Raw genomic sequence first — 19,420 nt, forward strand, 5'->3', positions numbered from 1 at the left:
CAAGGAGCGCAGAAAGTTGGCAAGGCAAGCAGCTCGGTTCGTGGTCCGAGGTGGAGCATTGTACCGACGCGGCTTTTCCCTACTCTATTGAGATGCCTAACCCCTGAAGAGGGCCTATACCTCCTCAGAGAAATCCACGAAGGAGTGTGCAGCAATCACTCAGGCGCCCGGTCGCTGTCAGCCAAAGTGATCCGACAAGGATAGTATTAGCCGACCCTCAGCCAGGACGCCAAGAAGTTCGTTAGAACTTGCAACAATTGCCAACGCTACGGAAACGTAATCCACCAACCCCTCGAGCTGCTTACCCCCATCACGGCCCCATGGCCATTCGCGCAGTGGGGGGTAGATATTATTGGTCCTTTCCCTCTAGGCAAAGGCCAGACAAAGTTCGCTGTAGTGGCTGTGGATTACTTCACAAAGTGGGCCGAGGCCGAGGCACTCTCCCACATAACGGAATCCAGAGTCACGTCCTTCGTATGGACAAATATCATATGTCGCTTTGGTATACCGCAGGCCATTGTGACAGACAATGGGAAGCAGTTTGACAACGCCAAGTTCAAAGACTTTTGCAGCAAGCTTGGCATAAGTTACCTTAGCTCGTCCCCCGCACATCCGCAAGCAAATTGGCAAGTGGAGGCAGTCAACAAGATCATCAAGCGAGGCATCAAACTTAGACTGGACTCCAAGAAAGGCAGGTGGGCCGAGGAGCTACCAGAGGTTCTATGGTCGTACCGGACCACCCAAAGAGAATCGACGGGTGAGACCCCGTTTTCTCTGGCCTTCGGCTCCGAAGCTGTAGTCCCGGTTGAGATCGGCATGCCATCTGACAGAGTAGAGCATTACGAGCCTACAGCAAATGAGGAAGAGCTGCTCCTCAACCTCGACTTGTTGGACGAAAGAAGAGCAATGGCCCAGCTACGCCTGACGGAATATCAGGGCAGAATGGCCAGACATTACAACGCCCGAGTTCGACCTCGGACCTTCCAGGTCGGACATCTGGTCTTAAGGAGGGTCCAAACCCATGTGGGTGCCATTGACCCGACCTGGGAGGGGCCGTTTGAGGTCAAGGGAATAGTCCGACCTGGGACGTACATATTGGCCGATCTGAAAGGAGACGTCCTCGCGCACCCGTGGAACGCGGAGCACCTGAAGCGTTATTATCCTTGAAATGCCAAAATGGTTTTCAATGGATCTGTAAAAACTGTTTCAAAAGAATTATGATCGGAATAAATGTGATGATTTAATTTCATGATTCCGAGTTCGACCAGAAATTAAATGGAGGCCACGGACTCCCACACAATCACATTCCAGCAGTCGGTTAAAATCCAATCCTTCAAAACCTAAGGGTACGAGGTGCGATGCCAAAACCACTGACGAACTTAAAATTCAAACCTTCAAGGTAAAGGGGCGATGTGAAAAGTTCAGAATGATCAAGCCTTTGAACCTGAGGGTACGAGATGCGATATGAAGAACAGTTATGGACTTAGGATTTTAGCCTTTTAACGTTTTTAAGTTAAAGGTGTGATGTTAAAAAGTACAGAGTTGGTGCAATGCATTGAATACTAGACAGCGATCCGAGTTCAAAATTTCAAGTATTTTTTAAGGCGCGACCTCAAAAGTACGAGGTGCGAGGTGACATTGGTTTTAGCTTAAAGAAAAAGCAAAGAAAGGAAGGCAACAAAGTAAAAACAAACGAGAAGCCTCTTTATTGAATGAAAAGCAGAGCCAAGGCTTATAGACCTTGCAGCTCTGCCCTGACACTTACAAACAAAGGAGAAGAGAAGAAAGACAGAGAAAGGCCTCATGAAGGATGATCGCCTAAGAGCCTGCCTGAGGAGCGCCCTCCTGAGTGGTGCCGACCTGGTCCTCTTCGAGATCGGAGTAGTCAGAGTCCAGATATCTGACATACTTATCCACCAACGCTTGGGGGCCAGGGGTGCCGCCAGGCCCAGACGCCCACTGCTCAGCATACCTCTTCTTAAGACCACCGAGATCGATCTGAAGGTCAGGCATGTCGAAAGCAATGCCCTTCATGAGAAACTTGAAGCCCGCGTCAGAGAAGTCTTTGGCAAATCCATCGAAGTCAAGATGTTGCCTAAACGATTCCTCCAATAGGACTTCATTGCTGAGACGCTCCTTCACCGTCTCCAGCTCGGCAGTCACATGCTTCAGCTCCTCCTCCTTCGCTTCAAGCGCCTGGAGCATGTCGTCCTTCTCCTTGAGGAGTTGGAACTTCTCCTTCTCCAAGCCCTTGGTGATAGCATGGGCAGCTCGGAGCTGGGCCTTGCGTCTGTCCTCTTCTTTCTTCAGCAGCTCGGCCTTGGCCTCTACCTCGGCCTTCAAAACTTCCACCTCAGAGTGAGCTTTCAGCAGCTCATCCTTCATGGTGGAAGAAGCAGCCTCCAAGGCAGCAGAGAACTCCTCTTTCTCCCTCGCTGCCAGAGCTTCCCTTCCATCCAGCTCGGCCTTCACGGCCAGAGCCGATTGAATGGAAGCAACAAACGTCTGAGAAAAAACACCAAGAAGAAAATTAGACCGAGCTACCTGTTAGGTAAATTGAGCAAAAATGGAGACACCAATCTTACCTCACGGTGTAGTTGATGGTCCTCTACAGAACGAACCCTGGGTCACTTACAAATTTGGACGCCCTGCTTAGGCAGCGGTCCAAACTTGCAGCCGAGATGCGGGACACCTGATCCCTCACCCCAGAACTTGACGGCTCGACTCTAAACCGTACTGTCACGTCGGACGTCCCGCCCATCCTGGCCTCAGGATCGTCCACCCGATCTGCGAAGCTCGCAGGCAGGGCCCCACGAGCTCCGACCTCCAAGGGGGAGGTGGTCTTCTTCTTCTTCCTCCTTCGCTTCAGGGGGGCCTCCTCCCTCACCTCCTCGCCCAAGGGCGAGATGTCCACCGCCTCGGTCTGATCCCTGGGGCGCTTCTCCCTCGAAGGACCCCCAGAAGACTCCAGCTCGATCACTTGGGCTGGATCTTCCGAGGCTGGCCCTACCACAGCAGGAGTGGCAGGTTTCGAACTCTGGGCGGCCTCAAGAGCATGAACTCGGCCCTTGGACTTGCGCTTCACGTTGCTTGCAAATCCGCAAACCATGGCTGCAAAACAAAAACAAGAGTCAACACAAAGTTAGAGGAAAAAGGGGGGGAACACGCTTGGCATACCAAGTTCGGAGTCCGGCCTTGAGGATTCAATGGGACGAACTGCAGGGTTGTAATCTAGCAGCCCGGACTCAAGCAGCAGCTTGTCGGTCACCAAGGTTCCGACCTTTCTACCCCTCGGAAAATGCTCCTTATAATATTTCAACGTGTCGAAGGAGGCTTGCGTAAGCTCGGAGACTGGTCGGATTGAAACTGCACGAAGACAAAATCCGAGTTAGACCTGAATGACAGGAAAGAAAATCACAAAAAGTAAGAACTACTCCGTACCTAGGTTCCCAAACCTAGTGGGAACGTCAAAGAAGGAACGACCTGACTCGTCCTTTGCGAGCCATTCCCCAGAAGCGTAGAACCACTTCCTCACCCATTCCTTGATGGAGGTCGGCCCCTTAACTATCCCGCCTGCGCCTTTCCTTGCGCACATATAGAACCGACCAGGCTTCTTAGCTATCATTTTCGCTTCGAAGCACGTGAGGAGCTGGTCTACGTTCAGCAGCTCGGCCTCTTCACTATCCCGAGCTCGTAGCCAAAAAAGGATGGCCAAAGCGAAAATGACATCTCACCCATTGGGGGCCACTTGAGCCGGAGCCAGCCCAGTTCGGAAAAGAAACTCTTGGACGAAAGGGTGAAGGGGAAGTCTGAGGCCGTACTCAAACATTTTGAAGTAGAGAGTGACCCATCCCTCTGGAGGATTGTCAGCTCTCTCCCCCTCCTCCGGAATCCTAAGGAGGATGTTCTCAGGGATAGCGAACCCCCTACGAAGGGATCCGAGGTAGTGCTCAAGTATCCTAGAAGGGTATTCCAAACTCTGACCCGAGGTGGAGGCATCACTATCCTCCCCGTCATCGGAGAACCTAAAGTTTTATATCTCCTCGAGCTCGGACTCTAACCTACGAGCTAAATCCTCATCGGATCCTAAGTTGCTGCTAAAAGAGGACGACATGGCAACTACGTTCGAAAGAGAAAGTGAGGGAAGAGACCGACCTACCAAGGGTTCGAGCTGCCTTCAGATCGAACTCCAAGAATTCAGGAAACGTAAGGTATGACCTGAAGGATTGGGGGTATTTATAGCTCGTCGGAAAAATTTCCCCACCGTACACGTGTAATCAACGAGCGGCTAGGATCCTCCCGAAGATCCGAAGCGTCGGAATATTTGAATATTCCGACGATAAATCCACCGCAGCAGTTATATTTTCCCACGAATAGGAAGTCGTCACGCGTCCAAAGCAAGTCGAATGAACTTCTCTGCCAGGTCGAGATCGGACCAGACAGAGAGGGGGTCAATGTTTGGGGAAGAGAATACCCTGGACACGTGGAGGACCCCTATTGGTGCTCCAAGATGACTCATGAGTCATGCCCAGCTCGGGCCGCCGAGATCACCACCACCAGCGTTGACAGATGCTAAGTATGAGGTCCGAGGTGAACCTGGCCGAGGTCCGTTCTACCGGGAAGCTCGGTGGGGGCCGAGGTGAGCTACTGTCACCGGCGTGATTATCGGGTGTAACCGTCGGTCTCGAGATTACCGGGTGTAACCGTCGCGAGATTAGCGGGACTACCACCCATAAGTAGAGGACCTCACTCCACGATCAGGTACGATGATTTTCTGACCTCGAACTAAACTGGGAATCCGACCTATACTGACTTGATCGTCGGAGTGCTCACCTTTTTGTGCAGGTCCGCCCAAGTATTCAGATCGGTCCGGAGGCCGAGTTCGAGCTGCAATCTGAAATACACTGTTGTGCATATCCTTGCATAAACACCGACGAATTTTTTGTGTCGGCAATAGAGTCGGGAGAGGCGCGTCGGGAGAGGTAACTCCCGACGCTTATGACAAAACGTAGGGAAAAATTGACCTTTTCCGACGAAATACGATAGTCGAGAAAAAATGACTTTTCCCGACGAAGTACAAAAAGTCGGGAAAAGTTGATTTTTCCCGACGGGGTACAAAACGTTAGGAAAAGTCAACTTTTCCGGACGGAGTACAAAACGTCGGGAAAAGTTGACTTTTTCCCCACATTTTTTGAAAAACGTCGAGAGTTTTCTTTTTCAATCCTAATTTGAATTGTATCCCTATTTTAGAAACCTAATTTATGATATTTAAATTCACATTATCAAAATATCAATTAATATGAGTTCAGGATGTATGTTACAAAATTTGTATCCCTAATTTATGTACGTTACAATCGTTGAGGATATAATAATAAAATATTACATCACAACAAAAGTTGCACCGGTATGCAAATACTGTATTTCTACAAGAGTTGCACCTATCCACAAAAGTTGCACCTGTACGCAAAAACTTCATCTCTACAAAAGTTGCACCCGTCTACAAAAGTTGCACCTATCCAAAAAAGTTTCACCTATCTAATCTTCTAACACGTGAAGCCTTGCAGAATAGTAACTCCCAAAAGTACCTGAAAAAACAAAACAAAACCATTATGAATGTTTAGTAATTCGAACTAGGTAAAGAATGAAAAGTAAAATTTGATTCTATCACAAGTCTTTAATACAATACAAAGAATCTTAAAGAGATATCAAACACAAAAAATTCCTCTCTTTTCATAATAGGAAACAAACAATGAGAAGTCAAAACATTTCTCAAACGAAGCATAAATTCAATCAAAGGACTACTTAAGTAAAGAAATGGAGTCTTGAATCTAAAAACAACATAACTAAACTCAATTCAATGAAAATGTTGGAGTTGTGCAATTCCTATTTTAGCAACCCTATGTTGTGCAATTCAATCAACCTGTATGCAATGACTCCTTTTCTACAAAATGTTGGAGTTGTGCAATTCCTTAAAACTAAACTCAATCTATTCAATACTACCATTATCATTTACAAGACAAATCAAGCATAAATTCAATCAAAGCAAACTCCATCACATTGCAAGTTCCATAAAGAAACAAATCACAGTAAAGAACGAATCCATTACTGATCAAAATAAGTATCCATCCTCAACTCACCAACTCACAATAAAGATATGTTTTAGTTCAAAACACAGGTCAGGCCAATCTATAGATCAAAAGATCCAACCTTTTGACTAAACCCAGTTCGAGAAAATCCAAACTAGATATAAATTGGAATAGAAAACAGAGTTGCAGTGCATTCATATCTAGCCAGCTAAGTTCCCCAACCAACCATCAAGCACTAAACCATTAATTACCAACACTCCTCTACAACCTAGGATTTTCATGCTGTTGACACTATCCAGGCAAAAACATCCGACCTCTTTTAAAAATCAAACTGAAATGAGAACTGTTTTCTCCCAACTCATGAACTTTTCCATACAAATTCCCCCTAGGCTATCACTGGAAAGCGACAAGCAACCAGTCAAGTAGAAGAACTAGGTTGTTCAACTTAAAAGGAGCAAAATCAATGGAAGATTTCCAATGAGCAAGTGTGACTCAGGAAATCAACAATTAAAACAATCAATCATTACGCACTTGGTGCAGTACATTCTTCAACTTTGCCATCAAACAGTAACAGTTAGGTAGATCGATCAACTTTGCAATCAAAAGCCCCACAAGTTCTTAACCATTCGCCCTTCAAAATTATAAATCTCCATCAACTGACCCCTGACTACATGGTTTTTCTTCCTCCCATGACTCTCTTCTTCCCCAATGTCTCTCTCTTCATTTTCATGAGCAAAACTACATATACATGTTCAAAGGACTACTTACGGATGTGATTCATACCTATCCAAACGGCGAATCGAGTTCTAAGCTTTGTTGACTCATGATTTGTGCCATTTCACGCCTGAAGATGTTCAACTCGTTACGCATTTCTGCTTCATGCTTTTGCATTTTATTTAGAATTTCTTCATTCTTGTTCATCGTTCATCTGAGACATTTTGTCGATCTCTCGTCTCTCTCAACTCTTCTTTTGTTTGCCTCAGCTCCTCTTTTGACTCTTTCAACTCTTCGTTTGTCTCTTTCAGCTATTCGTTTGTTTGCCTCAACTGGTCTCTAGTCTCCCTCAATTCGTCCAGTTGCGACGAGCTTCGTCCACCGCGTGCTAATGGCGGTGGGCATAACCCCATATTCGCAACGAATCCAGATTGAGAACCAAAAACCGCGAGACAACAATCTTTGTCTGTGGGTGAGTCTGCACCTTCGGGTACAGGTGCGTTCTTCATGGCCATCCATTCGTCCTGCAAACGAAAGGTGAGTTACATGTAACATACTATTTTAATATCATGTACTCCCATAACGAATACGATGACTTAACCTTTACATATGTCGATTCCCCTCTAGAGACCCACCCTTTGTCTGGATGATACCTGGTCTCTTTAAAAATTTCTATGAGGCCGATCTCGACACCCCTCCGTTCTTTCTACATTTGACATTAATTGCACATTTCAATTTACACAGTGCATAATGGTACGTGTAATTATGAACTATATATACAAACCAATTCGTGTTGCAGGCGACCGAAAGATTTTGACCCAGCCCGATGGTTGTATGGTAACTTCGCTCTACTTCTCTTGGCTTTTCCTGATTTTTCCTAATTGAAGTTAGCAACATGAGATTAGCATCGTATCTCACAATGGTGTAAGGTAGGAGATAGATTTACACATCTTCCAATCGGGAGTCTCCCATCTGTCGCACAACTTGTGCCAATCCTACAACTTCGTGATTCTAGCATGAGGTTTCTCCCGAGCTACATTGGGAGGTCCATTTTCTTTGTAGTGGGCATGCAATTCTGCCCTAAACTTCTTAAATGTTGTTCGTAGTATTGTGTGTACATACTTCCTTATTGTCGCCTCTGACATGTGTTGGGTGTGTTGCCCTAAACTCGTAGTTTGTATTTTGTAAAAACAAATGTCTATTTAATAAAGTTTTTATTCAATAAATTTGTTGTTGAATCATAGCTTTGCATTGTCCAAAATCCAATAAATTAAACATCCAAGGTTATTTTTTATGTAATCGGGACAGTATATATACTGGGTATATAGTTGATATACGAGGTATATATTTGATATACCCCTGATATATGAATGGATAATATCCCGTGAATAACCTAAAGGGTCTATAGTATATGGATAAGGTTGGGTACCTTATCCTGGCAACACTATGGATACAGACCACTCTGTAAAGGTTACAGACGACTCGATCCAGGTCGTTCGTGTGGAGACATGCGAGTGGGGGTATCCTGTACAATGAGTTTGTATAAGACCAGACCGCGAAATAGGCAATCTTTAGATGTAACACCGTTAACTAATAGGTTGCTATTTCTTAGGATGACCAGACAACTCATTATCAATCTTGAGTGAGTTATGGACTCCTGCCCATGAGGGCTCGTCCTTTGATCTGTATGGGTGAGAGTGGCCCGAGTCGCCGACTCAACATTCCTATCATTTTGGGGACGAGACTGAGTGGGGAGCTGGGAACATAACTTCACAAGATGAAATTCACTCCTCCCCGACTTTAGGGGAGTAGATGAGTGTTCTCTTAAATGCTGACTCCGGGACTTGAACAAGGGGCCCCACCTCTCATTGGCCGAAAGGGACTTCCTGTTATTGGTTGGACCATAACCGGGTTGTTCATTAGAGGAGCAGTGGTGTTTAAGGAGTAAGATATAACTCAGGGGTAAAACGGTAATTTGACCCAACTTGAGTTACGAACACTCGTGAAGGATTGACTCGTCATTAATGGTCGTATATCCATGGACACGAAAACATTCTGCAGTGAGAAAAGTGCAACTGCGGGTCTTTAGTGGAATGACCCGTAGTTAACGAATCTAGATTAACTCGGTCAATGAGTTTGATTGATTAATCTTGCGTCGTTGAAACTTCGGATCTGTAGGTCCATTAGGTCCCCTTGCTAGCTCATAACGGGTAAAACGAGGATCAAGTTTTTGAAAGAATTTGAATTGTTCAAATTACTTAAGAGATTATATGTATATTGATACATTATAATATATAGTTAATTATAAATTAAAAACTATATATTATGAGAGAAATTATTTGAATGAGATTCAAATAAAATTAAAATGAATATCATTCATATTAAAACTATAGGTTAAAAATAATGTGCATAAGATGTACATTACAGGTTATGCGAGAGAAATGTTTTAGAATATGATTCTAATTTTATAATAAATAATTAAGTGTTAATTATTTATTTGATATATATATATATATTTATTAATTAATTATTAATTGGATTAATAATTATTAATTAATAAATTAATATATAATATTAATTATTATATATATATTAATTATTATTATTAAGTAATATATAAATTAATAATTAACTCCCCTGCAAAATTGCAGGGGAGTGGGCTTAAGTGACGTGGGGTACTGTTTTTTGTTCTTCTTCCTTTGCAGTTCTGCAAAACGAAAGAAGAAGAGAACAGAACAGAAAAGGAACTCCCACAGATCTCTCTCAAGAATCTCAATCTCTCCGTCTCGTTCCAAATTTTTGCTCCCACCAGCACGATCCCGAGACCCAAGAGGATAGCGAGGAAGAAATAGTGGTGGTGTTCGAGGAAAACTAGTTGAAGAAACGTTCTTCAAAGGTAATGTTTTCTCTGTATTTTTCTCTGTAAAATTCGATTTTGTATCCCGAAAAACAGCAACGAAAGTCCGCTTCCGCTCCGGGATTCACATCCCTTCAACATGTTCACCTTGAACAAATTCTGCAGCAATAAATGAGTGGGATGTAATTTCATGTCATTGTATTTAAATATATGAAAATAAATAACTTACCACTATGCGTTGTTTTGCTGCATCCCTAACTTCCATCGATACGTCCAACCAACGGGAGTACAGTGCTGGGTCGAAATTCTCTCGAACAATGGATCCTATGGCATTTGACATGCGTGTGGCATTCTTGCATATTGGCTTCTATGAGAACTCGTCCATTACAATAGAGACAGGCCCATCTTTTCCCACCTCCTTGTCCAATTGTACACACCGAGTTACTCCCCGTCCCTTACGAGACTGAGTAGCACTACCTTAAATCATTACACATTTTATCAAGTATTATTGAAATCTTAACAAAAAAAAAACTTTTAACTATACTAACTGGAAGGGATGTCTTCGGAGTCGTCTCCCAAAGCTTCCTCCCGTTGCCCTTCCTCGAATATATCGTCGACCTCCCCTTGTGTGTTTCGAGCCATACCTAAAAAAATTATTCAAAACATTGTCAAATAAAACAATAAATAATGAAGCTTTAATTACAAACATTATCAACATGAACACATTGCAAAAGTAGGTATGCAGTAAAATTACATACTTAATCACTTTCAAATTCATTTGATTCTAAAGTCTCTGAACTTTTAGAATGAGATACTTCAACATTCTGCTCTTCGTCATTTATAAAACTATCGTCTATGTTCAATGGTGGACCCGTGTTAACTCTTTCTTCAATGATTTGTAGATCAACAACAGTTGGAGTAACGTCATCTCTATAGTAAGAACTATCTGCAATAGTTTGATCGATGGTAATACCACTTTCTATCTCTAACAGATTAACTTCATCATTATCCACATCATCTAGTTCTGGGACGTCCCATAAATGTTTATTTTGAACTATCTGCACTACCTTCCAATTTTTTCCCAATTTAGGATTGTATAAGTAGAAAACCTGTTGGGCCTGACTAGCAAGGATAAATGGGTCATCCACATACCAGTAGTGAGACGTATCGATCGTTCTAAATCCTAAATCTACTACTGATCGTTTTTTTTTTCACATCCGTGTCGAACCAGTTACATTTAAATGTCATGACAAGTCCAAGTCTAAAACCTCGCTCAAGACACCGTAGAAATTCTTATCATCTCCTTCAGTATCTCCTGACACCATGACTCCACTATTTTGTGTTACTCGACGCGTATCCCGCTCAGTATTGTGAAAACGTGTACGATTCACAATGCAACCACTATAACTGGGTGCGTGAGAAGCCGGTCCCATAGCTAAAGAGTAGTGATCATCAGATATATTTCCATCTTTTCGTAGTTCTAAAACCTACTCATGTAATAAACATTTTTGGTAATTATTGTTTACACATAATGTAGTATGAACTTTGGGACGCTAAAAAAGCACACTTACTTGAGATTTAAACCAATCGGAAAACTGTAATTGGTGATTTCTATATAAGTCGGTCGCGCTTACCGCCCAAGGTCGAAGCATTCTCAAATGTTGCCTTTTGTTAGAAGCAAAACATAAATTCAATACATTATGGAGTATGCATGCTTCATTAATAAATGCAATGGAAATGTACCTGCGATAAGACTCTATTTCTGCGCAATTGTTCAGTACATACCAGTGAACTATTCTTTTCTCATCATCAAACAGTCTACGCAATGTTGGGCACCCTAATGGTCGTGCGCTCTGTCTAAATATGTCAAACTTCCCACAAATCTCATTATCAGATAATATATCATAGTCTCAATGCCTGTTAAATACAATGAACAGAAAGTCAACGCTTCATTCATGACAAAGGCTTTTGCTATTGAACCCTCTGGACGAGCCTTGTTTGTAACGTATTGTTTCAAAGTCCACAAGCTTCTCTCGATAGGATACATCCAACTGTAACTAACAGGACCAACTACTTTTGCTTCGTAAGGTAAATGAACAGCAAGGTGTACCATGACGTCAAAAAATGCTGGGGGAAATACCTTCTCCAACTTACAAAGTATGAGTACTATATCAGCTTCTAAACGATCTAAATCACTGGTGGATATTATCTTCACGCATAAATCACGAAAGAATTTACATAGTTCAACAATAGATGTACTCACATTTTTTTGTACGTATGCTCGAATACCGATAGGAAGAATTCGTTGGAGTAACACATGACAATCATGAGTTTTCAATCCCCATATTCTACCATCTTCAACGCTAACACATCGAGATATATTTGAAACAAATCCATCAGGAAATTTGATAGATTTAAGGAACTTACAAAATTCTATCTGATCCCTTCTTGTAAGAGTGTATGTAGCTTGAGGTTTCAGATACTTATTACCTTGTTTCTGTAAGTGTAACTCTTTGCGTATTTTTAAATCTTGTAAATCCAAACGAGCGTTTGATGTATCCTTAGATTTACCTTCAATACTCAACAAAGTGCCGACTAAGCTATCACACACATTTTTCTCAATGTGCATCACATCAACCTTATGCCTTAACAAGAGTTTCGACCAATAAGGAAGTTCAAAAAATATACTCCTTTTTGTCCTAGAATCACGCTTTCGCTTCTTTTTAGCATTTGATGGATGCTTACCAAATGGGGGAAATTTCAAATAGGTCACTTCATGAAGAATCTCATCTCCATCCATTATGGCTGGAGGAAGCCTACGTTCAATCTTTCCATCATGACATTTACTCCTACGCCAACTATGCATTTCTGGAAGATAACAGCGATGACCCATGAATGATATTTTACCACGTATTCTAAACGATGATGTATCTTCTTTACAAATAGGACATGCTTGATAGCCTTTGGTACTCCATCCAGACAAATCGCCATATGCAGGAAAGTCATTAATGGTCCATAGCAAAGCTGCATGCATTTTAAAATATTCTCCACTGAAACAATCATACGTGCGCACACCATTGGTCCATAACTCCTTCAGCTCCTCAATCAACGGTTGCAAATATACATCAATATCTTTTCCAGGCGACTTAGGTCCGGGTATGAGCAAGGACATAAAAAAATATGGTTCTTTCATGCATTTCCAGGGTGGCAAATTATACGGTACAAGTATAACCGACCACATACTATACGAATGGTTCATGTTACTTGATGGGTTGAATCCATCCGAAGCTAGAGCTAGTCGAACGTTTCTAAGATCTGATGCAAAATGAGGGAATTCAGTATCCAAATGCTTCCACCCAGCAGCATCAGCTGGATGTCGTAGCACACCCTCTGTATCAACCCGCTTTTCCTTATGCCATCTCATTTCAGATGCTGTATGTTTCGATGAGTACAATCGCTTCAACCTGGGTATCAATGGGAAATGGCGCAATATCTTATGAGGGATCTTTTTACTACTATCACCAGTATCTTTGTACCGTGACTCACCACATTTTGGACACACTTCGAAGTTTGCAAATTCTTTCCAAAACAATACACAATCCTACTTGCAAGCGTGGATGGACTCGTATCCTAATCCTAACACACGCAGTTTCCTTTTCGCTTCATAGAATGAACTAGATATGTTCGTACTGTCTGGAAATGCTACCTTCAATAATTCGAGTAACATATCAAATGATTTATTACTCCACTTATTTAGCACCTTGATGTGCATCAACTTAATCAAAAAATTTAACGAGTTTATTTTTGTACAACCAGGGTACAATTCTTTAGTTGCTTCCTTCATCAAGTCCTCAAACTCGTTCGAATTGTCCCTTTCAAAACCTTGTGTCGGCATCCCAGAGGCAAAGTCTTCTTCATCTTCATCATCTTCTACCATCGGACCTCTCAAATCATTTAGAAACTCAGACATCTCATCTTGTTCTCTGGTAACATTACACTCTCTACTTATGTTCTCTTGGGACGGACGAGTGTCTGTTACATATTGGTCATAGTTAGGTGGTTCTCCGTGATGTACCCACGGACTGTAGTTAGGAGATATCCCATTCGTGAATAAGTGTTGTTCCACTACGTCCAATAGATGCCACATTACATTCTGACATTTTTTGCATGGACATCTCGTCTTTCCCAACTCGTTAGCATGACGTTTGGCGACTTCCATAAATTGTGAAGCTCCTTTTACATAGTCTCTTGAAAACCTATCTCTTAGCTTAATCCAATCTCTATTTATTTTCCAACTAAACGTTTCAAAATGACTTGCGATTAAGTTCGAAACACTTGTAAAAGAGTTTGATTGATTGAAGGAGGGAGATAAGTTCGAAACCTGCGTTTAAATTCGAAACACCTGTGATTAAGTTCGAAACACTTGCGTTTAAGTTCGAAATACTTGTGAAGGGCAGTGATTTTGAGAGATCGAGAGAGTAAAAGAGAGAAATGGGAGGTGAGAGTTTGATTGATAGAAGAAGGGAGATAAGTTTTTGGTAGTTAAGTAAGTTTTAAAAGTTTGGGAGATTCATGTTTTACTTTTTTCTTTTTTTTTTTGACACGTCAAAGGTAAACTTGAGAACAACCATCTTATTTTTCAATTCACTTGAAATTTCACATCAAGGATGTAATTGAAATAAATTGATACATTAAAAGATAAAATAATTGAAGAATCACATCAGAAACTCTAGCTAAAAGTAAAATATGAACAATAAGTTTTCCAACGCACTTAGCAGACAAAATAAAACGAGTAGCTGTTAAGGAAACTAAAGAATATCTTTCTAACAAGCAAATAAACTACTAAACTACTATGAAGTATGATGCTCATCAGCAACCTCCCTTTGACCTCTAATTTTAATAACAAAAAGGCGACGAGAACTAACGTTAACTAAAAAAGGCAAATGCCCACATCAATTATTCACTTAACTCCTCGATTTCCAATTAGAAACTACCCTCAACTCAAAACTCACAAAAAATTAACATTATCCAGAATTAAGTACTGCTAGTTGGTTAATGTTATTGTCTAAGGCAGAGAGATATAATACAGAATTTGATCGGATTTTCTAATCAAGAAATTTGGCATATTTCTACCCATGTCCTCCTCCTTACCTTTGTCTCCCCACTGCCAAATTTGTGTCCATGAAACCCCATATGTCACATATATTGCGTCAATCAAATAATTTCTACCAAAACAAGCAATCCCTAATTTCTTACCGCCCTCTTCAAATTGTCAAATTGCCCAAATGATATCATGAAGTTACACTATGTTGTTTCTTATGTTGTTTTCCCATTAACCAAATACCAAATACTCCTTCCTGTTAAATCATTGCCCTCTTCATCTCCCCCTCTAATGTTGTTTCGACTTGGAAATTTTCAATCAAGTGCAAAAGGAACAAAACAATTAAGAGGTTTAAAGAAGAAGGATGAGGTCGAATAAACAATAATAATCTTACCACCGGAGACGAGGAGTCAGTGGCAAAGGGAGAGGGAGATCGGCGGGAGGGAGCAATGGCGAACGGCGGCGATGACAACAGCTACTGTAGCAACGAACGAACGCAAGGTGAGGGGTGGGTTTATCGCAAATGAAGGGAAATAGGGCTTTTTGTTATTTTTTTAACAGTGAAATAGGGCTTTTTAAAATATGGTACCCGACGGTATATTAAAAAGCATTGGGAAATTTTACCTTTTCCCGACTATAAGAAAAAAAAAGTCGGAAAAACTTCTATCTCTCGACTAGTTTCAAAATCAGTCGGGATAATTATTATTTAAAAAATTATATGAAAATATATGCAGATTTATTTAAAACATTGGCCTAAAATTATAATTCCCCACTATTATTAAAAATAGTCGGAAGACTTAATATTTAAGGCAAAATTAAAAAGATAGTATTCCTGACTATATTTAAACATAGCAGGTAGAAGTAATATTTAAAAAATTAACAAAAAATTATGTACGACGATAAATTGAAATAGTTGCATAAAGTAAACTTCTACAGACCATTATTAAAAACCGTCGAACATATTAATAATTGCCGACTATTTTTAGAATAGTCTGGACATGTAAAACAATTGAAAAACAATATACACGGTGCTTTACCAAAATAATTCAACTTACCCCGACTATAATTTAAAACCGTCGGGAATAACAATCTTTCTCGACCATATTTTAAAATAGTCTGGTGTTATATTATCTAAAGAAATAAAAAAACAATATCTCCCGACATTTTCTTAAAATAGTCGGGATAAGATCTACATCTCCAGACGATTTATATATACCGTGGGGAAAATTAGATCTTTCCCAACTATTTTTACAAATCGTCGGTAATACTACCGACTATTTTACCTTTCGTCGGGTAAGAGGTCTTTGCCCGACGACTATTTATACGTCGGAGAGAAAAAAGTCGGCAAAGCATTTAATTCTTGTAGTGATAGTTATCCAAATATATTACCTCTCACTAGTAACTTTAACACATATGTAACATAACGTAACTTTAACACATACAAAGTTACAAATGTGTAACTTTGTAACTTTAACACAAAAAGAAACAAAAAAGATAAATGGAGTAAAAAAGAAATTGTCATGTAATTAAATTTCTCAATTCATTCAAAATTCACTTTCTTTTGCACATTAAAACGCAGAATACTCTTAATCAATATTACCTATGTACAATTTATCACTTTTTGAATTTTGTGAAGTTAATGGTATAATTCATCAAACTACAACACCTTATACACCACAACAAAATGATGTAGCTGAAAGAAAGAACCAAACTTTTGAAGGACACGGTAAATTGAATGTTAAATGTACATGTTTACCCCATAATTTGCGGGGGCAAGCTTTTCTTACAACAAACTTTATCTTAAATACAATTCCACATAAGAAGACTAATAAGTCGCCTTATGAAGTGTGGAAAAGGAAGTTTCTCTCATCTAAACTACTAAAAGTGTGGGATGTTTGACAAAGGTACAAGTTCCTTTACCAAAAAGGACAAAACTTAGACCTAAGACAATTGATTGTGTCCTTATAGGTTATGCAATGAATAATGCTGCTTATAGATTCCTAGAAGTTAAATCAGAAATATATGATATTAATGATAATACTATTATGGAATCTATTGAAGCTGAATTCTTTGTGGATATATTTCCTTTTAAAGAAGAAATTCTAGTAGAAAAATGGCCTTTCATGACAGTTGTGAATAGTAAAAAAAATGAATTAATTTTGTATCAATGACGAGGACTTGCCACTTGGCTAAGGCTAGATATAGATCTAGTTTTTGTGCTTATTGAACATGCATGGTGTACCCATCACAAATAATAGACACCTAAGAAGGGCATACTTTTTTGTACCAACAACGCCTCCTTTGTAGTTTTACATGTCAACTACCCAGTAACATGGCCTATTTACCCATATCCTCATCTTTATATTTATCAAATGTAGGAATTATGCTCCCTTTTAGATGAAATATGTTAATTTCATACTCAAATAATGCGTAGACTTACTCTCGAATACTTTTATGTAGGTGAATAGAACTACAAAGGTGAAGAATATAAACAAGTCGCACTAGCCCCTGAGGTAAAATGAGATAGCCACCTCACCTCGAAGTTTTATGGAATTAGTCTTCCAACTATATTAAAATCAATTAACTTCGTTGCTAGGTTGGTGAAAATTTTGATTTGCTTACAAATTGTTGAAGTATGAATTCTCAAGTCTTAACATTTTTATTTGTCATGCATATAGTATAAAGTCTAGTTGGATAATTGTATGGTTTAAAGTTTAGTTGAATAATTGTGTGGCTATCCTACAGCAAAGATAGCCAATTAAGACTTAATGTTTATATTTGTGTCATGCATATAATTTAAAATCTAGTTGGATAATTGTGTGGCTATCCTGCAGCAAAGATAGCCAATTAAGACTTAGTTTTTATATGTGTCGTACATATAGTATAAAGTCTAGTTGGATAATTTGTTGGCTATCCTACAGCAAAGATAGCCAATTTTCGTTTCCGTTTGTGTTTGTTAAAGCTATGTTGTTTAGATTTGTGTGTTCATATCTTGTTTCTGGTTGTCGTTCTCTCCCGTTCTGGCTGCTTCTGTGGTCTCTTTTGTGAATATTGTGCCTTGATTTTAGGCTTGACTTGCTTATGTAAGATTGTGCAAGTAGCCAATTAAGACTTAGTGATTATATGTGTCATGCATATAGTATAATGTCTCGTTGGATAATTGTGTGGTTTAAAGTTTAGTTGAATAATTGTGTGGCTATCCTACAGCAAAGATAGCCAATTAAGACTTATTGTTTTTATTTGTGTCATGCATATAGTTGAAAGTCTAGTTGGATAATTTTCTGGCTATCCTGCAGCAAAGATAGTCAATTAAGGTTTAGATCAGTTTTATTTGGGTAAAGTCTTTAGTATTTTGAGAATTTCAAAAACCGTTTGATATTGTCTTTTTGCGTCTTTGTTTTTGTGAAAGAAGGGTTTTGTGTGAGTGATTTGAAGGGAAGAAAAAGATCTTAGGTGCGTATTGTGATTGTTAGCTCTCTGGCACTACATAAAGGCTATGAAAGTGTGTTGATTCCAAAAATAAAGTTTGCTGGTCCTCTGTTTATATTTTGTAATTGTTAAAACTGATTACATAGTGGATGACCTAAAATGAATGTAGATTCTTTATGGATTGAACAAAAAATTTGTATCTATGATATCCAAAAATTTGTGTCTATGTGTAGTTTCTTATAGATAAGTGTCCCATTCTTATCAATTGTAGACAAGCTTATGATTTTCGAAAATGTGTTTGTTGACAGTGTGGAAAATACCTCAAAATGTGTTTGTTGTTTTTTCATGAAGTTTACTCAAAGGTCTGAAATATAATTTTCTTTTCTACTATGTTAACCTTTACAATGAGTAGAAAAAGGAAGTAAACTCAGTGTAAAATATTTGAAAGTTTAGGTTATCCACTTTTGTGTATATTTGCTGAAGTTAGATTCGTGTTTTCTTAATTGTTTGTTTTGAATATGTTGTTCAGCATGTGGGAGCGAGGGTTGAAGGAAGCAGGGCCGAGAGTTTCTGTAATATGTTAGCTACATTTTGTAGTTTGACCTTTCACGTTTACTCGGTATGAACTCTAACAACATATAATAGTAATATGTTAGCTACATTTGTTGTAGTTTGGCCTTTTGCATATTCTATTGTGAAATATTTGACGTTTTTGTCCATTGCTTAGGTCTTCCAAGAAGAGCCTGGAGAACCATGGTGGGTAGCTACTTGGAATATTTAAAAGATGGCTGTTGGGCCATTTTTTGTTGGGTAAGCAGTTACTTGGTATAGTTTGTTTATGTACAGGGTTGATGGACATGAAAAACCTTCGTTGATGTATATATAATTTACCATATGTATACACTTTATATTTGTAGGTGGGTTGGTGTACTAATGGATATATATGTTTCTGTATGTAAAATACGTCACAATTGATATGTACAGGTACAACTATGGAAAGCGATTTTTAAAAACATTTCAAAACAAGTTTATATGAAAAGTTATATTTATAAATGTCAAAAAAATTGGTTTCGTGACAAAAAAAAATTCAAAACCGTTTCTTGACAATTAAATGTTGACATTATTAAGTATATTATGATAGTTTTAAATTTTCGTTGTAAACCTTTACATGACATATATCGAATGTCATTATTTAATGTTGCATGACACTTTTAAGTTGTCATTATACAATTT

General features: G+C 39.7%; 1 protein-coding gene and 1 pseudogene across 2 annotated transcripts; both read right to left on the reverse strand.

Annotated features, from left to right (window-relative positions):
• Positions 1-1,019: 1,019 nt before the first annotated feature.
• LOC148211731 (uncharacterized) lies at positions 1,020-3,375 on the reverse strand. Its single transcript, XM_088122693.1, has 3 exons — positions 3,178-3,375; positions 2,586-3,111; positions 1,020-2,505 (listed from the first exon to the last, which is right to left on the reverse strand). Exon 2 carries the CDS (start codon positions 3,107-3,109, stop codon positions 2,609-2,611), a length of 501 nt encoding a protein of 166 aa, XP_087978819.1. The 5' UTR covers positions 3,110-3,111; positions 3,178-3,375; the 3' UTR covers positions 1,020-2,505; positions 2,586-2,608.
• A 1,898-nt stretch (positions 3,376-5,273) lies between these two features.
• On the reverse strand, positions 5,274-15,142 carry LOC111025358 (uncharacterized; annotated as a pseudogene). The gene is made up of 6 exons (XR_015790261.1): positions 11,229-15,142; positions 10,416-11,144; positions 10,206-10,301; positions 9,887-10,134; positions 6,870-9,816; positions 5,274-5,585 (listed from the first exon to the last, which is right to left on the reverse strand). The product of XR_015790261.1 is annotated as an uncharacterized LOC111025358 (transcript).
• Positions 15,143-19,420: the final 4,278 nt, after the last annotated feature.

Source organism: Momordica charantia, assembly GCF_013281855.1.
Source record: "Momordica charantia cultivar OHB3-1 chromosome 4 unlocalized genomic scaffold, Mcharantia_2.0 BLBB01000004.1, whole genome shotgun sequence".
Classification (NCBI taxonomy): domain Eukaryota; kingdom Viridiplantae; phylum Streptophyta; class Magnoliopsida; order Cucurbitales; family Cucurbitaceae; genus Momordica; species Momordica charantia.

What these genes read in the sequence shown, in the direction of transcription:
- LOC148211731 (XM_088122693.1), bottom strand. Translation starts at nt 3,109, where the DNA reads ATGGTTTGCGGATTTGCAAGCAACGTGAAGCGCAAGTCCAAGGGCCGA.